Source organism: Pan troglodytes, chromosome 6 (assembly GCF_028858775.2).
Source record: "Pan troglodytes isolate AG18354 chromosome 6, NHGRI_mPanTro3-v2.0_pri, whole genome shotgun sequence".
Lineage (NCBI taxonomy): Eukaryota > Metazoa > Chordata > Mammalia > Primates > Hominidae > Pan > Pan troglodytes.
Genome location: NC_072404.2, coordinates 136772044 through 136788361, shown reverse-complemented (window position 1 = coordinate 136788361; position 16318 = coordinate 136772044). Strand labels below are relative to the sequence as shown.

The following is a 16318-nucleotide window of genomic DNA, read 5'->3' as shown; positions in this document are numbered from 1 at the left end:
AATTTATTTCAATTTCTCCCCCTTCAGTTTAATGAGTGGTGTTAAGAATAATGTTGGAAGAGGGATCAATGTTGCCTTGGCAAATGGTAAGAACAATTATTTTAGCTTATGGATGTAATCATTGGGTATTTTTCTGTCCCAAAGTAAAATGCACTATCAGAGGATCAGGTTAGAAAGTGCTGCTCTTGATGATAAAGCCCTCTGTCCCATCCCTGCCCTGCAAAAAATCTGTGGGTGGAGACTTGGTGTCTAAGAATTTATAGCGTGTTTCTTGAAAGTATCCTAACTTGCTATGCAAGAGCTTCCATGAGATTGTCAGAAACCAAGCAGTCTAACATCACATTGATAAAATCTTGCTTCAAATTTTGGAATCCTAACATAACAGGAAGATAGGTTGACAGGATTAAAGGCGTATGAAATGACAAAGGATGGTGTAGGGGGAGGAACAAAGAATAAGAATTTATTGTAATTTTTCATTATCAGCCACATTCTTCTGATAGCTTAATTAGTATGAATAAGTTGATTGAATCCTGAACATCTCAAATTTTCCTTCAAAATCAAATCTGAAAACATAAAACCATAAAGTGAGGCCTAACTGCATATTGATCCTCTCTGTTATGGTACAATAAGTATTCCATAAAGCTATGTAGGATGGTTATAAGATATATAGGATGGTTAGAAACCACTGTAGTTTCATAGTGTAGAAAAATATATTTTACTACTTTCACAGCAAGAGGTAAATTTTTGTTTTTCTGCTTTCTTCATTTCCTTAGGTAAAAGGTTCAGCATCTGTCTATTTCATTAATAGCAAAAAATACATTTTATAGGGCAAGTTAATGTAAGTTTTATTGTAAAAACTGATTTAATGTAGAAAATGGCATCTTATTCAAGGAGATACTTCTTTTTTGTAAAAGGTTTACCTTTGAGTAATTTTAAAATAAGAGAATATGGAAACAAGGATGAAATATATCTAACCGAATTGGAATGGTCTACAGTCAGTAATGAACTTCTATTTATCCTTCGGCTTAAAAGATTAATGAGAAAGTTCTATTAAGAAATTACCCTTTAAAAATATATTTCAGGTGCATATGATTCAGATTTTAAGTTCTCAAAGTAATTCTTTGAGATGAATTCACATCTCTCTAATGCTAATGAATTCACATCTTCTCTGCTAATGAATTCACATCAATCATTGGATGAGATTATTGGTCTTACAGTTTATGATATATTTCAGATGCATAATTTGATATGAATTTAATCTCTTTTAGGAAAAACAGGAGAAGTATTAGACACTAAATATTTTGACATGTGGGGAGGAGGTAAGCATAAATAACATGACTGTGTTCTTTTGCTGGCACTGACTTAATCACCTCAATACAATATAGCCCATTAATGAGAGAATGATGATGCTATTTGTGTTAGTTCATTTTGTTTCCCTTACTTTCTGTTCACTAAATGTCCAGCTGTATTTAAGTTATCATTCATGTTTTATATACTTTCTTCTTCTTAGAAAAAAATTTTTGTGGTGTATAATTGAAGATGGTAATATCAAAATTGAGATTTTTTTAAAAGAAGTCATCTTGTTTTCTACAGGACAACCAATTCAGAAGTTTTGGGCTCCTTTAAGTCTGTCTAAAATTTTTTTTAAAAAGTAATTTGAAGACCAGAATAACCAATGTAAGCATTCCTAAGTGATAGGAATTGATTTTTTTTACATGTGATTTTTCAGTCTCAAAAATAAATCATAACTAGGAGCATTAGAAAGACAAGATAAACTATCAGTTTTAGAAAAGCAGTCCTATTATTCATCACAGTTCTACCCTCTGACTTGCAGCTAATTTTTTAGGTAGATGAATATTTGAGGGAAGAAATAGAATTTTCTTTCTTGTAAAGCAATCCACAGATATTTTCCCCTTCCATATTTGGAAGTCCCACAAGGAGTGGGAAGAAGTTACCAGCACGCAGAGGCAAGGGACTGGCACCCCAAAGAAGAACACTGCCCGGAAGGATGGGTTTTTTTCCTCCAGTTTGAAGGGAAGCCAACACTGGTTTATCTTTTGATTCTTTAATTTGGGAGATTGATCAGTATGAGGATCTCCCCTGAACCTCCCCATTCCATTTATATACTCCCTAGAAGCCAACAGCTATTAGGCTTCCTGAAATTCATGTTAAGAGTTCTCAGATAATTTAGCTTTTCTAACATATCTTCAGCTTGTAATAAGATGCTATGTAGCCGGGCGCGGTGGCTCACGCCTGTAATCCCAGCACTTTGGGAGGCCGAGGCAGGCAGATCACGACGTCAGGAGATGGAGACCATCCTGGCTAACACAGCGAAACCCCGTCTCTACTAAAAATCCAAAAATTAGCCGGGCATGGTGGCATGCACCTTTAGTTCCAGCTACTCCTTGGGAGGTTGAAGCAGGAGAATCCCTTGAACCAGGTGGCAGAAGTTGCGGTGAGCCGAGATCGTGCCACTACACTCCAGCCTGGGCGACAGAGCCAGACTCCATCTCAAAAAAACAAAAGATGCCGTGTATTATTTTGTTATTAAATAACGTTAGGACAACATTGCATAGCTGTCAAAGCTGTATAAATTTAAAATGGGACCATCAATTTTAGATTCTAAAGGCATAAATTGGTCCTGCCAAAATTTATTGATAGAAACAGTCTTACAAAGCTCTTGTTGAAATCAGTCATGTGACCAGGAGCTCTGGTATTCCTTACTTCTCTTGTCACAGGTAGATTAATTACCGCTAGCAGCATTCTTCTAGTTAGGAAATTGTTGCAGTTTATTGCCACTTTTGCATTTAAATGGAAGTAGTTTGTTAGCTGCCTTGTTATATCTTTTTGAATTGAAAATGCTATTATTATGAAATATAATCAGTTTTCGAAAATCTTTGGCATCTTTGCTGTGGAAAGAAACTGAGTACATTTGAAGTAACCCAGTTTTGGAGTAGAATTAGACTTCAGAGCTATAAGGAACCCAGACATTGTAAAGAGTTCAAGATGTCAAGTGGTTTGTAGAATCTGACCTATGTATCTGGCATCAACAGTTTATAGTCACTGAAGTGGTTTATTTTGAAGTCCTTGTGGATTTTGATTTGGTAGATCAAGTGAGTAGTGACTGTAATATTTGCTACAATTAGTTTGGCTTTTAGTGATCACCTAACATATTCCTTCTCCCAGTTTATAGCAAATGATATACCTAAAATAGCCTTTAAATCTGTGTGTATGTGTATTTTTAGATTTTCTAAAAATTACAGATACCTTTGAGAATCGGAGAAAAGCTGTGTATCCTCTTTCTAGTAAAGTACCCATACAAACAATGTTATGCTTTTTTTCGTTTCTTTTTTTTTTTTTTTTTTTTTTTTTTTGAGACAGGGTCTTGCTGTGTCAACCAGGCTAGAGTGCAGTGGTGTGATCTCAGCTCACCACAACCTCCACCTCCTGGCCTCAAAGCAGTTCTCCTGCCTCAACTTCCTGAGTAGCTAGGACTACAGGCATGTGCCACCAAGCTCGGCTAATTTTTAAATTTTTTTGTTGAGATGAGGTCTCACTATATTGCCCAGGCTGGTTTCAAGCTCCTGGGCTCAAGCGATCCCCCAGCCCTGACCTCCCAAGGTGGTAGGATTACAGATGTGAGTCACTGTGCTCAGCCCATATAATTTTACATACACTTAAGGAGTCCACACACCTCCCATGCCTCCTTAAGCTTGTGCATGGACCCCAGAATAAGGTTTTTCAGGATCCCAATTATTCAAATCTGAGAGATCTCTGAATTTCTTACTTCGTAAGTCATGCTTTACTTTGCTATGATTTTTTTCACTTAGCCCCAGGAATATCAATACGAAAGACACAGGATAAATCAGGAATGGGAAATTGTAAGTTGATAGTAGGATTATGTTAAGGGACAAATTTAACAGTTTTTAAACTCTTTATAAGATTTGTCTGTCTTTTGGATTACTTTACATTGGAAATTATTGCTTTACAGATACTTCATGTTTTATAATACTACTTCCAGAGATTATCATGATGCTTATTCAGTCATTTTTTAAAACCCTCAACCCTTTCTTTTTCTTCAGATGTGGCACCATTTATTGAGTTTCTGAAGGCCATACAAGATGGAACAATAGTTTTAATGGGAACATATGATGATGGAGCAACCAAGTATGTAAACTTAAAACTTTACAGAACTTTTTGGAGCTATAATTTGTAATTATAAAAGCAATACATTTTCATTAAAAAAAAAAATCTGTAACATAGAGCAAAGTAATCAAACTACCAGATAAACACAACTAACAATTTTTGTTTTTACTTTGCCTCCTTCCTGGTTTTATATGTAAATGTTTATCACACATATATTGTCATGAAATTAGAATCACATCATATGTAACATTTTTTATACTTTTATGTTCTGTTTTTTAACATTCTGAAATTGTTTTTCCTAGCATTAATATTCTTCAATAGCATTTTTATGGTTCATCAGCAGTTACGGGCTCACCTTTATATAAAGTTTCCCTATTATGTCATTAGGGTAAATTTCAAGAAATGGAGTTAATTGTCAAAGATACAGGTGTGCTATATTTTAAATAATTTTAATATATAATAGTTTTATAACTTTTTCTTAAAATAGTATATGTTGTAAAAATTTGGAAAATTATAGAAAAGCGCAAAGAGACCAAGTTCCAGTCCATCTCACTACCCAGTGTAAACATTGATGATATTTTAGTTTCTATTCCAGATGACTTAAGACACTTTTTTTGGCATTAAATATTTAGAATGCTAGTATTTATAGCACATCTCTTCACTTACGTGGTGAATATATCCCCTTATTATTAAATATTCTTTATAAAAAATTGTTTATGCCTGCCTAGTCTGGTTTTTAAAATGTCATGATTTATAACCTGTTTAATGGGTTATTGCTGGACCCAGGCTAGTTCCAATTTTCATACTTAGCACCATAGACTATCTTAGAAATGTTTGAGCAGTCCACGTCTATGTCTTTAAGATAGACTTCTTTTTTTTAAAGTGGAAATGATTAAAGGATGTGCATGTTTTTAAAAATGGATTTTAAAAATTTTTTTACCAATTTTATATTTTTCTCAGAAGTTCCATGGCACCGATTGTTAATTTTTTTAAGTTTCAATTTTAAGAGTTTGAAAAAGTATCTTATTTTAATATGCCTTTATTATTGAGATTGGAGTTTTTTCACAAGTGTTTTTTTTTTTTTTGCCTCTTTATGTAAATTGTCTTTTGACCATTCGAGTTGGCCTATCTTGACTTGTAAGACCCCTTCATGTTTTAAGGATATTAACCATTTCTAATGTAAAAAGAAATGTATTTATTGTACATTATTTGCTTTTAATTTTGTTAGTGTAGGGTGCTTTTTGAATTTTAGATTTTAGACTAATGCCTATATAGTCTATGTATTTTTCTATCAGTCTCCTTGTATACTTGAGAAGTATTTTTCCACCTCCAGATTAGGTATTTAGTAGATTTTCTCTTCCAGTGATTTCACTGTTGTCATGTATTTTTAAAAACCCATTTGTAATTTCCCCATGACACACAATGCCTATGTTCTTATGTAGATTTGGCTTTATCTCTGCAATTTCTGTTCTGTTCCATTCACTTGACCTATTTATCTCTGTTCCAAAAAGACACTATTTCAATTATTTTAAAATTGTTTTATAAAAGTAATTGTACTTCATGCCTCTCTGGTTGAGATTAAATCCCCTTTAATGTTCTTCTTTCTAGAAAAAAATAATTTTTTCTCTGACTTTTCTTCAGATGACTTATCAAGGATAAAAAACATCCTTTATAGATTTTAATTGACAGAGCTTTAATACTACAAGATTTATAGATTTTATAGATTTTAATTGACAGAGCCTTAATACTACAAGATTTATACAGAAATTTGTATTTTTATGTATTGATTTTTATAAATGTATTATTTTATAGCTACATTATCACAGATTTACATGAAAACAGTGATACTTTATAAATGGTTGTAAGCTGAAGTAATTTCATTGACATTGTGCCTTTTATCTGGTTCAACTAAGAATATATTAAATCCATAAATCGAAGGTTAACGTAAAACTCGCCTATTCAAGCATTTTCATCTACCTAAATAGAATGAAACAGGATGTAATTAGGCTCTCATCAAAAAACAGGTAACTTGCTATTTGCTTTTGCTGAGAGAATAGGCTATTACGTGTAAAATTTGAAGTTTTAACATTAAAAAGAAAAGGCCCCACTTTTCTGACTTGACAAACATGACCTCCCTTTTTCACCAGATTATTTTGTTATACCTGATGGGAATCAAAATTGCTGCCCTTAATCTGCTAATATGCTAATAATAAATTGTAGCCACAACTAAGAACTAGGGGAGGAACTAGGGGAGCCACAACTAAGAACTAGGGGAGCCACAACTAAGAACTAGGGGAGGGCACAACTGCTATTTTTTGGTGCCCATTAAATGCACCAAAAGCAGCTTTGGAAGAGAGGTCAACCTCTAGGGCAAAAGGAAAAATCTAAACTTTAATTTCTTTACGTTTGGTCACTTGGTCAATATATGATTCATCTGTGAATTTAAATGAATTGAGTTGTATTAGTTTGGGGCACACGAATTTATATTTCAAATATTTCCTTTTTCTAAATACCAGTAAAAGAAATTGTAAGCATCATATCTTTTATACTGAAATGGACAACATCCTTAAGAAAGGCAATCTACATCTAATATATATATATCCCTTTTATTTTGGCAGGTGTCTAATTGTGGCACATTTGCAGTGATTTACCAGTTGTGTTATATACCCTCTCTTATATATGAATAGAAATTCTGCTTACTGCTGCTGATGTATTATGGCTTTTCCTTATTTAAGGCCATTGAATTTTACCTCGTTTTCTTCCACTTATACTCAAGAAAGTTAAGTGCGTAAACTGAATGTCCCTGCTCTTTCCAAGAGAGAAAGTTGGGTGGCATGTTAACCAGAGAAAGCAGGACCCAGCTGACTCACTCACTCTCTCTCTCTCGTCATCTCTGATCCTAGTTTCTCTTAATCATGATGAGCCTGCTTTGCAGTGCTGTGAACTTCGGCAGATTGACTAGGACTGATCTCCATCACATTATTTCCCAGAGTGTGTTTGGTAGAACCCCTGTCCCTTACAAGTACATATAATGGTCAAAGAAGTTTGAGGATGGTACCTTATATTTTGCCCCTTTTCGGGATTCACAATGAAAGGCTCTGAAGTTCTGCCCTAAAGAAACGTCTTTTCCTTTGTTAATCATGGTGTTTTCTTGATTCTGTGAAGCCCATTTAAAAAACAAGATAGAGAAAAACTTACATCTGAGAAAACTTAACACTTCAGGGAGTACAGTTATCTAATGATACCTACTTTCCACCCCGACCCTCACTAAAATAAGTTGTTCTTTGGTTATAAAGGAGATAATGGTTTGAATGAGCAAGCTAAACTTGCCAATTGTATTCTTCCTTTTGGAGAGAATACTCTATGACATGTTATGCCTACGTGAAGGGCTTCAATATGAATGTCTTGGAGTAAGAAGGGATCTTAAAGGTCACCTAAAGCAGCATTGGAGCCTGGGCAAGATTCTCTTGTTCTCTGTGAACACCTCTACTTAACACCCTACCTACTTAATGTGCCAGTACCCTTTCATTTCTCCATTTGAAATAGATTGAAACAAAATATTCACAATACAGTGTTACATTCTCAGAGTGGTCTCCCTCTAAATTCTGCCTGATGTTCTTTAATTTGGATAGATGGAACAACAAAACAGTAAGTGTATTCCCCAAATCATTTGATACTTCAGGTATTTGAAGCTAATTGGTATTTTTCTTTTAGTTTTCTCTTTTTCCGGCTTAATACACAGGCTCTTTTAACTTTTTGTCATGTATAGCTTCTAATTTGTTTCATCTTCCTGGCTATATTTCTTAGGCATTCTCTAGTTGATTATTGTCTCTCTTAAAATGAATGCATCAAATCAAACACAGGGTTCCAGATGTGGTCTGGCTGGTACAAGGTACAATGCAGATGCTAGCCTACCATGTTTTAGAGATTACATTTCTTTGAAAATTCATGCAGACTAGAATTGTATTAGTTTTCTTTAAACAGACACATTACATTTTTGGCTCGTGAGTTTTTGGTCAAGTTAAATTCTCAGATCTTTTTATTTGATCTCAGGCTTTTTTTTTTTTTTCCTAAACCACTGTCAAATCAGGTCTTTCTCTTCATTCAGAACTTGATTTTGTTTAATCTAAATGAAGGCCTTTATTTTCATTTATCCTTGTTAAATTTAATTTTGCTGATGTAGGTCCACTTGGTCTTGATTCTGACATTCGTCCTATGAAGTTTCCATGATCCAGGCTTTGTACTCTCTTCAAAGTCATGCTTATGTCTAAATATAAGTCATTGATAAAAATGTTTACCAAGGGCGGTGTGCCACTCTGCTAGAGGCTTCCTCCAAGGGATGCATCTGTTAATCAGCTGCAGAAACTACTTTTCAAACAGTTGCCAGTGTACCCTACCAGGAATACCATCCAGCTGCTATTTCATTATTTTATTCATAGAGGTTATTTTCTGAGACTATCATATGCTCACTTGAAATTCATGGACTAATTGCAGTACCCTGATCTACTGCCTGAAAACCTCTTCAAAAGCTGAAATAGTTGTGATGACGTTAACTTGGCTTTACTTATTTCCCTCTCCTTCCCACTAGTTCCCCTTTATTTCCCTTTCTTTCCTTATTGCTTTTTAATGCTCACAGGATCTTCTTGTCATCCCTTCAAGGATTTTGGTAGGAATTCACATTAGTTTTATTGGACCATTATTTCTAAAATTTTCTTGCCTTTTTTGAAAACTGGGATAATGTCTTAGCATCTCCCATTTTCCATGAGGCTTCTAAAATAACTGACACTACCTTGATGATTATTTCAACAAGTTCCTTTACAATCTAAAAATGTGAAGTGGGGGAGGGGGTTTACAGGACTGGAGGCTTAAATTTACTTTAGAGCACTTACATGGACTTCTTGAGCTACTATTCCCTTTTTATGTTGATCAAAGAATGTTTGCCTCCCTGTAAAAGATAGTCATGCTTTGATCGGATGATATATCATTCTCGTGAAACAGTGAGTCCCTTTGTTATTCACACTTAGTAGCAAAAGCTGTTTCTGTGGCTTTTAATAATTTTATGAGTTTCATCTCATTCTGAGCACTACAGGTCTTCCTGGTTAGTAGTATTAAAAATTTCGTCATTAGTAATGTGGTTTGCTTTGTATTTTTGCACACTTCCTTTCTTAAGTTTGAGTCCATCATAAAACATCCCTATGATAGCACTAATTTAGAAACTATGCTCCATTTTTTTCTGGAAGTGTTAGCAATTATATAGTGAAAATTATAGAGTTTTTCTGTTTGTTTTTAAAGAGTCGTATTCCCTCATAAAAATTTCTAATCTGAACTTTGTATAATATGTTCTCTTTAAAGTCTAGGCTGGGTCGTCATTTATGCCTTATATAGTTAGCATTTCTTACTCTTCAACGCCCTGAGGTAATATGGTGATTTTCTTCCAGACTTTCTCCTTCCCAGCTTGTTCTTCCCTATTAATCAGAATTGAGCCATTAATATTGTCCTTCTTGCTTTCTGTGCTTCCAGAAAGGCAGCATTGGCTTGGTTTGATGGTGCAACTGTAGGACTATCCGATGTGCCTCCTTTCCCAGCAAGGATTGAGGCAGAACCCACAGATTCCTGTGTCCAGTTCCCACTTCCTCCCTTTCTAGTTTAGATTGCCTCTGGGCAGCGTTAGATTGTCTTCTAGCAAAACCTGATACCGTTCTCTGTCTATCCTGGTTTATCACAGGATAATTTTCTGTTCATTTTGAAGAAAATTATTCACTAAAATAATATATTTGACATAAATTTTTAACTCAGCTAGTTAAGACCATTAGTAAGGATTAAAATATATGTAACAAACTCAGAGTGCCCTATGTGGAATAAAAAGCTTGTATCTCCAACCTTTATGCTATATAAAAATATATTTGCTGCCCTGGCTTTTTTAAAAAAGGGGCATTTTGACATTTCCTGTATATTCAATTAAATACTGGCTATGTTACATGATTTTAAACTTTTGAAATATAAAGTTTTTTTTTACTTAGTTACACAGAAGATATCTAAAAATAATAATAAAATAATCCACCAAATTCTACATAGGCAGATCAGAAAGTGTTAGAAGTCATTGACAAAGTCATCTTGTTATAAAACTGTAGTTAGATATACACAGGGCTATGTGTTAGACGTCCCCCAAACCACTCCCAGTTTTGACACTTCTCCAGTAGGTCTCATGGTTATGATTTGTTAAAGCAAAAATACACAAAGCAAAATGAGCAAAGGGAAAAGGTTCATGGGACAAAGTCTGGAGGGACAAAGGAGTCTTCTCCCAAGTGGAGTCAAACAGGACATGCTTAATTCTTCCAGCAACCAGTTAGGACAACACATGGGAAATGTTGTCTGCAAGGAAGCTTATTAGGGACTCAATGCCCAGAGATTTTATTAGGGGCTGGTCATGTAGGCACCCTCTGCCTAACCTGTTGCAAAATACCAGACTCCCAGAGAGAAAACAAGTGTTCAGCATAAATTGCATTGTTTTTGCCCACAGTTTAGACACAGTGAACCATTCTTATCAGTTTTGAAAGTGATAGGAGCCCTCCGCAAATCCAAGTGGCCGGATAGCCAAGGGTCAGTCTTGCTAGTAGGCCTTTCTAAGCTCAGGCCTGCTATGTTAATGCATATCTGCACAGGATCTCAGTATCTTCTAATGGAAAAGCAAGGAATAAGATTAATGGAGTTAAAACATAAAGCTCAATCTTTAAGTTTCTCCTCGATCTCTGGCTTGATTGTAAATCAGCTTGGTTTATTCATACAGATCATAATGGTCACTTCTGAAATTCAGGAGTACAAAAATAAGAATGCCTGACTGCCCTTCAACATATTTCTTAGTTGATGCAAAATTCTTGGATAAGATTTTACTTTTGGCAGGGAGCTAGACCTGCGTTTGGATAACCTTCTACTTTGCAGGGAATTTTTCCTGTATAAAGCAATCTCTTAACATTTGTGAACTTCACATTCATCATTTCACCTGTTTATGAGCCACCCTAAAGGCCTGTGAGGTATCAATTCATAATTTTTTTGAGATGTAAATGTGAATGGAACCCCAAAGCCTCTCTGCAGGAGGCAGTCCATTTAGCTGACCACTGAGCCTACTGCCTGTGCTCTAGACATTTCAATACTATTTATTCTTGTTACAGCAGCAAAACTCATCGCTAGTGCTGATGATGCAAGTGTAGACTTCCATAAGGTAGTTAGAAAATAGAACATTTGGATAAACTACGCAAGTGGAATTTGACAGTCTTTTAGATCCATGGCATCCCAATAACATTTGGAAACAAGAAAACAAGGTTCAGGTGATAATTTGGGGGCATTTCCCTCTAGCACCAAAGTTGGTTATCAAGTGAGCAAACAAGTGGAAAGTGATGGATAATTCATGTAAGGATGGGCATAGGAAACGAAGCTGCAGAGGAACTGTGGAGGGAAAGCCAGTGCATATGCACAGATTTCGTGTGAAGGCCTCACAGTCTTCACAGAGGCTGAGATTGGTTCTTCTGCACAGTCATTTCACTTCTTTTTAGTTCACTTGGCTATAAATGTACCACTTAATATAGGAGGCGAATCTGAAAGGCTAAATACTCCACAGGCTATGGCTTATTTTCTTGCTGATTCTAGTGAACTTCCTCCAGGTAGACAGCAGTGCCCAGGCTGTGGCCAAAACAGCTCCACAGCCCCTACGGATGTGGTTGGCATCAATCATGAAAGTTTGATGATATATGTAGTTCTTTCCTGTTTTATGAAGCTTTTTTAAAAAAACCATAAGAGTATCCCTTTTTCTTTAGTTAAATGAGAACTGTTCTATGTAGTGTTTCTTTCACTAAGATATTAAAGGAGCTAACTGATACTAGCATGAGATGTTTGAAAGAACACGGTAGAATGAATAAGTACCTTCCTCACTGACTTTCCTGCTGTTTGGAAATATAAACTTGCCTTGCCTCAGGTTTTAGCAGAACAAACCTCTCTAAGTGACCTGTTAGAGCTGTCTTTTGCGCAGTATATAGGACTCAATGCCAAATATGTGTACAAGTAGCCCTTTTTTCTTCTTCTTCTTTTTTTAAGCTCTATAGCTACCATTTATGTTCTGAGTTTCTTTTCTCCTTAGAGATAAAGGAGAGAAAATCATTGACCATTAGGATGATCACTTACACAAAATTTTTTAGGGACATCTTTCAATTAGTAGTTTCCCTGGTGGTTGACTTTTGTCACTGCTCCTCCTCCTGCTAGTAGGCATTTAGCTGCTGTGTGGTTAATATTTTCATTTTTATTAACCACTTGGCAGTTATCACTGAAGTACAATTTATATATCTGTTCTCAAAATTCATTTTCTTTTAAATAAAACATAGTGTTAGAAACATACAGATTTTTGTCAGCATTTATCTTTATTCTGGTCAAATGTAATTTACAGAGGGTTTAGTGGAGATTCAAAAGGATTAATTTTATAAAAATATTGATTGCTTAAGACCTTGGATTAGCCTGGGTAGGCATCTACTAACTGTGGTATCCCTTATTTATTTGATGAGTGTAATTTAAAAAGTTAAATGAAGGTGAATTGTTGTGAAATAAAAACCTAACAGGTCCTTTTAATAGAATAAACTTAAAATTAATTGTTGGAGTTCATGTCTTTTGTCACTAAAGAATTCAACCAGTAGAAATGTAACTCTGAAAAAAAATTATTTTCCAAAATGTTCTGTTATTTAAAGTCTCATTTTGTCTCATGTTATGTGTTAATATCCCAGTGAACCAGTATTAGCATACAGTTCCCTCTGTTTATTGTTGTATTCTTTCTCTCCCTCTTCAAGACTCAATGATGAGGCACGGCGGCTCATTGCTGATTTGGGGAGCACATCTATTACTAATCTTGGTTTTAGAGACAACTGGGTCTTCTGTGGTGGGAAGGGCATTAAGACAAAAAGCCCTTTTGAACAGGTTAGTGTCATAGACTCTCAGAATTAACAAAAACAAATTCTGTGAAACCTTACGGTGCATTTTCCCATCCCAGCTATTTGAAAATTAGATAAAGCAGATAGTAAATATGATCATATATTTGTCATAAATTCTTGGTAATCAGTTATTTGAAATAACCATCGTACTTTTAAATTTCAAAACTTAAAAATTCTGCACGGGAATATTTTTTCCTACAGGACAATGCATTGGAATAGGATTACCTATCTTAAGCCTTTTCGGAAGCTTTAGTTATTAAGGATTTTAATTGAGCTTTGGATTTTAGAATCAGTTAAGTTTGGAAATATTTTTTAACTTAGTAGAATGTAAATGTTAGTTTTTGACTAGCAAATAATCCTTTAAAAGCACGTGCAATGTATTCTTTCAGCTGTTATTTGAAGGTCTGCCATGTATGTGATACAACCTGAGGGTCACTCATTTAATATCTTGACCAGTAATTTAAATGAACTTATTGTTGACATGAGTATTACTGAAATGAGAATGTGTAAAATGTTACTGCAAATCAGCAGTTTACAACGGTTTTTTAAACTGTATATTATTACTGTGTTCCAATAGCACATAAAGAACAATAAGGATACAAACAAATATGAAGGATGGCCTGAAGTTGTAGAAATGGAAGGATGCATCCCCCAGAAGCAAGACTAATGGAAATGTGGAGAGAATTGAAGAAAGCGCACTTTCACTCTTAATGGGAGAGCTATAAATGGCAGAACTATGTGTAAATATTTTAAGAGCATGCAGCCATCTTGGTGTGTGCATGAGTATTGTCTCTTTTGATATCAGGATTATTTATTGCTAACGTAAATAGATAGCATTGTAAATAATCATCACAATGATCAAATCACTGAACCATGTCTCCGCACATTTCCCTAAAAGTACAATGTTTAGACTGCTATGGTAATACATATTTTAAATTCTAAAAGCATACACAATGTGTAACTGAATGGTTTGTGAAAAATATATTGATATATATACTAGTTGCTGTGAAAATATCATGGAATAATAGGGATTTTAGGGTGGATACTTTATTTTCTTTTATATTTCTATATGTTGCCTTGTGATGACGTTATCTTTTAAATTAAAAAGAGATTTGGCTAGTTGTGTGTGTAATGTTACTTTACAGTCCGACTCTCCTGATGTACCTCTTTTCATGATCTTTTTCTTTCCTTCCCAAGAAACTGAGGAATGTTTAATATGAAAACATACATCGGATATGTGAAAAGCACAACAAAATTCTTAATGTACACAGTAAAAAAGTAAATATATAAATGTAGATGGCATTTAGGACCACAGCTTGCTGGATTTGTGTTAGCTATGGGAATAACTTGATTTTGTATAAGCTATTTAGAGTGAGGCTGGAGGTGGCAGCTTCACAGAACTGGAGAACCAGGCCAAGTCCCCTCCCCAACCTAATTAGGTCATTCAGGACAGCTAAGTCAGTGTATTTAGAGCAATACTAGCATACGTTTTTCTTAATTGTTATCAGCATTGACCAAGTGGTTTGGAAGGAGGCATGCTTTAATATCACAATAATTTTGATTTGTAAACCAAGAAATTAATCCTGTGTTTATCTAACTTCATAATAGCAATTATTGCCCGAAGCTATAGTGGCATATTTACAAAAGTTCTTATTACTGGGTGGACTGATAACATTTAAAAAATAATTGTGTTTGACCCCAAATGACTTTATACCCAATTCTACATAAAAATATAGAAGATCTATCTTTTTTTGTTGCCTTCAGATGTTCACTAAATAACTCAGTTTTTAAACAGAAGTTTTCAGGGCATTAAATATATGTTGTGTATGAAGTATCTCAAACTGGAACATAAATTTAGTGATCAAACTGCCATTCACAGTGTAAGGCAGCACTTAAATTTCGAACCTAAAGTTTAGATGCATTGTATAAAAAAACCTAAAAGCAGTATCTGTTATTTAGCTGTAAACCAAGTTGGAAGCTATTCGGATAATTTCTTAAATATTGATGAACTTTGGAGTACTGTTTCTTCCTTCAAACTGAAAGTAATTAATTCATGAATAAATGCACCTTATATGTTTAAACAATCTTTGTATACTTTTGGGATTTTTGGTGCTTATATGCTAAATCACATTCAGCATGTGTATTTTGACATTTAAAATACTTCCCTCAATTCTGTAAATTAAAAGAATAGTTATTTTACAGTTCCAGGGATTGTGAAATAAATGTTGCAGTTTTTTAAAATAATGAAAATAAATACTCCTGGTTTTGCTTTGTGAATTTTTTTTTTGTATTATCTGGCAAAGTAATATACCTACAGAACTTCACAAAAACTCACACAAGGTTTTTCAAGCATTTATTATACTGCCTAACTTGGAAAAAAAATTGTTGCTGTGGTTAAAAATAGTAATATCCTAGATGTATCTTAACATGTAAGAAGCTAAGTATCTAGATGGCGGAAAAAGCCCTTTTATTAAGACTGTAAAAGGATAGCTTTTCCAGATATATGTTAAAAGAAGACAAAGATTGGTTATGTAACTGGTGTGGTTTCCTTTTGTCTCAGTTCAATCTTGTATAGATTGTGCCAACTTAACTTTGAAAGCAATAACTTTATACTACATTTTCAGATACCTCTTTAAAATCGGTTTTAGACATGAAACAGTGCTCATTTAATGTTAAGAATGTTCTTTATTAAAATCAAATTAACATTGACATAGTATTTGAAATGGTGCTTATGGGCTTATCAATGCATATTTTTTATTTGTAATCCAATGCTGTCCCAGAATAAGTGTATTGTAATATGAATGTTAAAATTTAACAAGAGAAAGCAGGAAAATAAGTGGTATTTGGGAAATTAAAGGAAAATTGAACCAGAGTCTTTATATTCCTGAATTTAATTGGATTAATGGGAAATTTATCATTGTTCTTTCTATATTGGACTTGTTTTTAAGTGAATCAGCTATTTTATAATTTTATGACAGATCAAAGCTGAGTTCATTTAGCCTGTTGCACTTTATACTTTAAAAATTTACATAAATTTTAAATAACTTGACCAAAAAAGTTATAATTTCATTCAGTTTGGTCAACAAACTCTCCCTTAATTGAATGCAAAATGTGCCGTGTTCAGTTAGTAGAGCAATTAAAAGTGGAAATTCATTTAGAATACTTTTTCAAAGGAATATGAGAGAGATAAATTACTTGTGTTG

The 16318-nt window shown here is 34.3% G+C and overlaps 1 protein-coding gene across 4 annotated transcripts in view; it reads left to right on the top strand.

Annotated features, from left to right (window-relative positions):
* Positions 1 to 15369, top strand: part of FAM3C (FAM3 metabolism regulating signaling molecule C) — a 47689-nt gene extending 32320 nt beyond the window's left edge. For all 4 annotated transcript variants that reach the window (XM_003318815.4, XM_009454080.5, XM_054687671.2 and 1 more), the window contains 5 exons: positions 28 to 86; positions 1269 to 1319; positions 4083 to 4167; positions 12975 to 13101; positions 13693 to 15369. In XM_003318815.4, the coding sequence (XP_003318863.2) occupies positions 28 to 86; positions 1269 to 1319; positions 4083 to 4167; positions 12975 to 13101; positions 13693 to 13782 (412 nt within the window). In that variant the 3' untranslated portion in view covers positions 13783 to 15369. The remainder of the gene's footprint in view (positions 1 to 27; positions 87 to 1268; positions 1320 to 4082; positions 4168 to 12974; positions 13102 to 13692) is intronic.
* Positions 15370 to 16318: the final 949 nt, after the last annotated feature.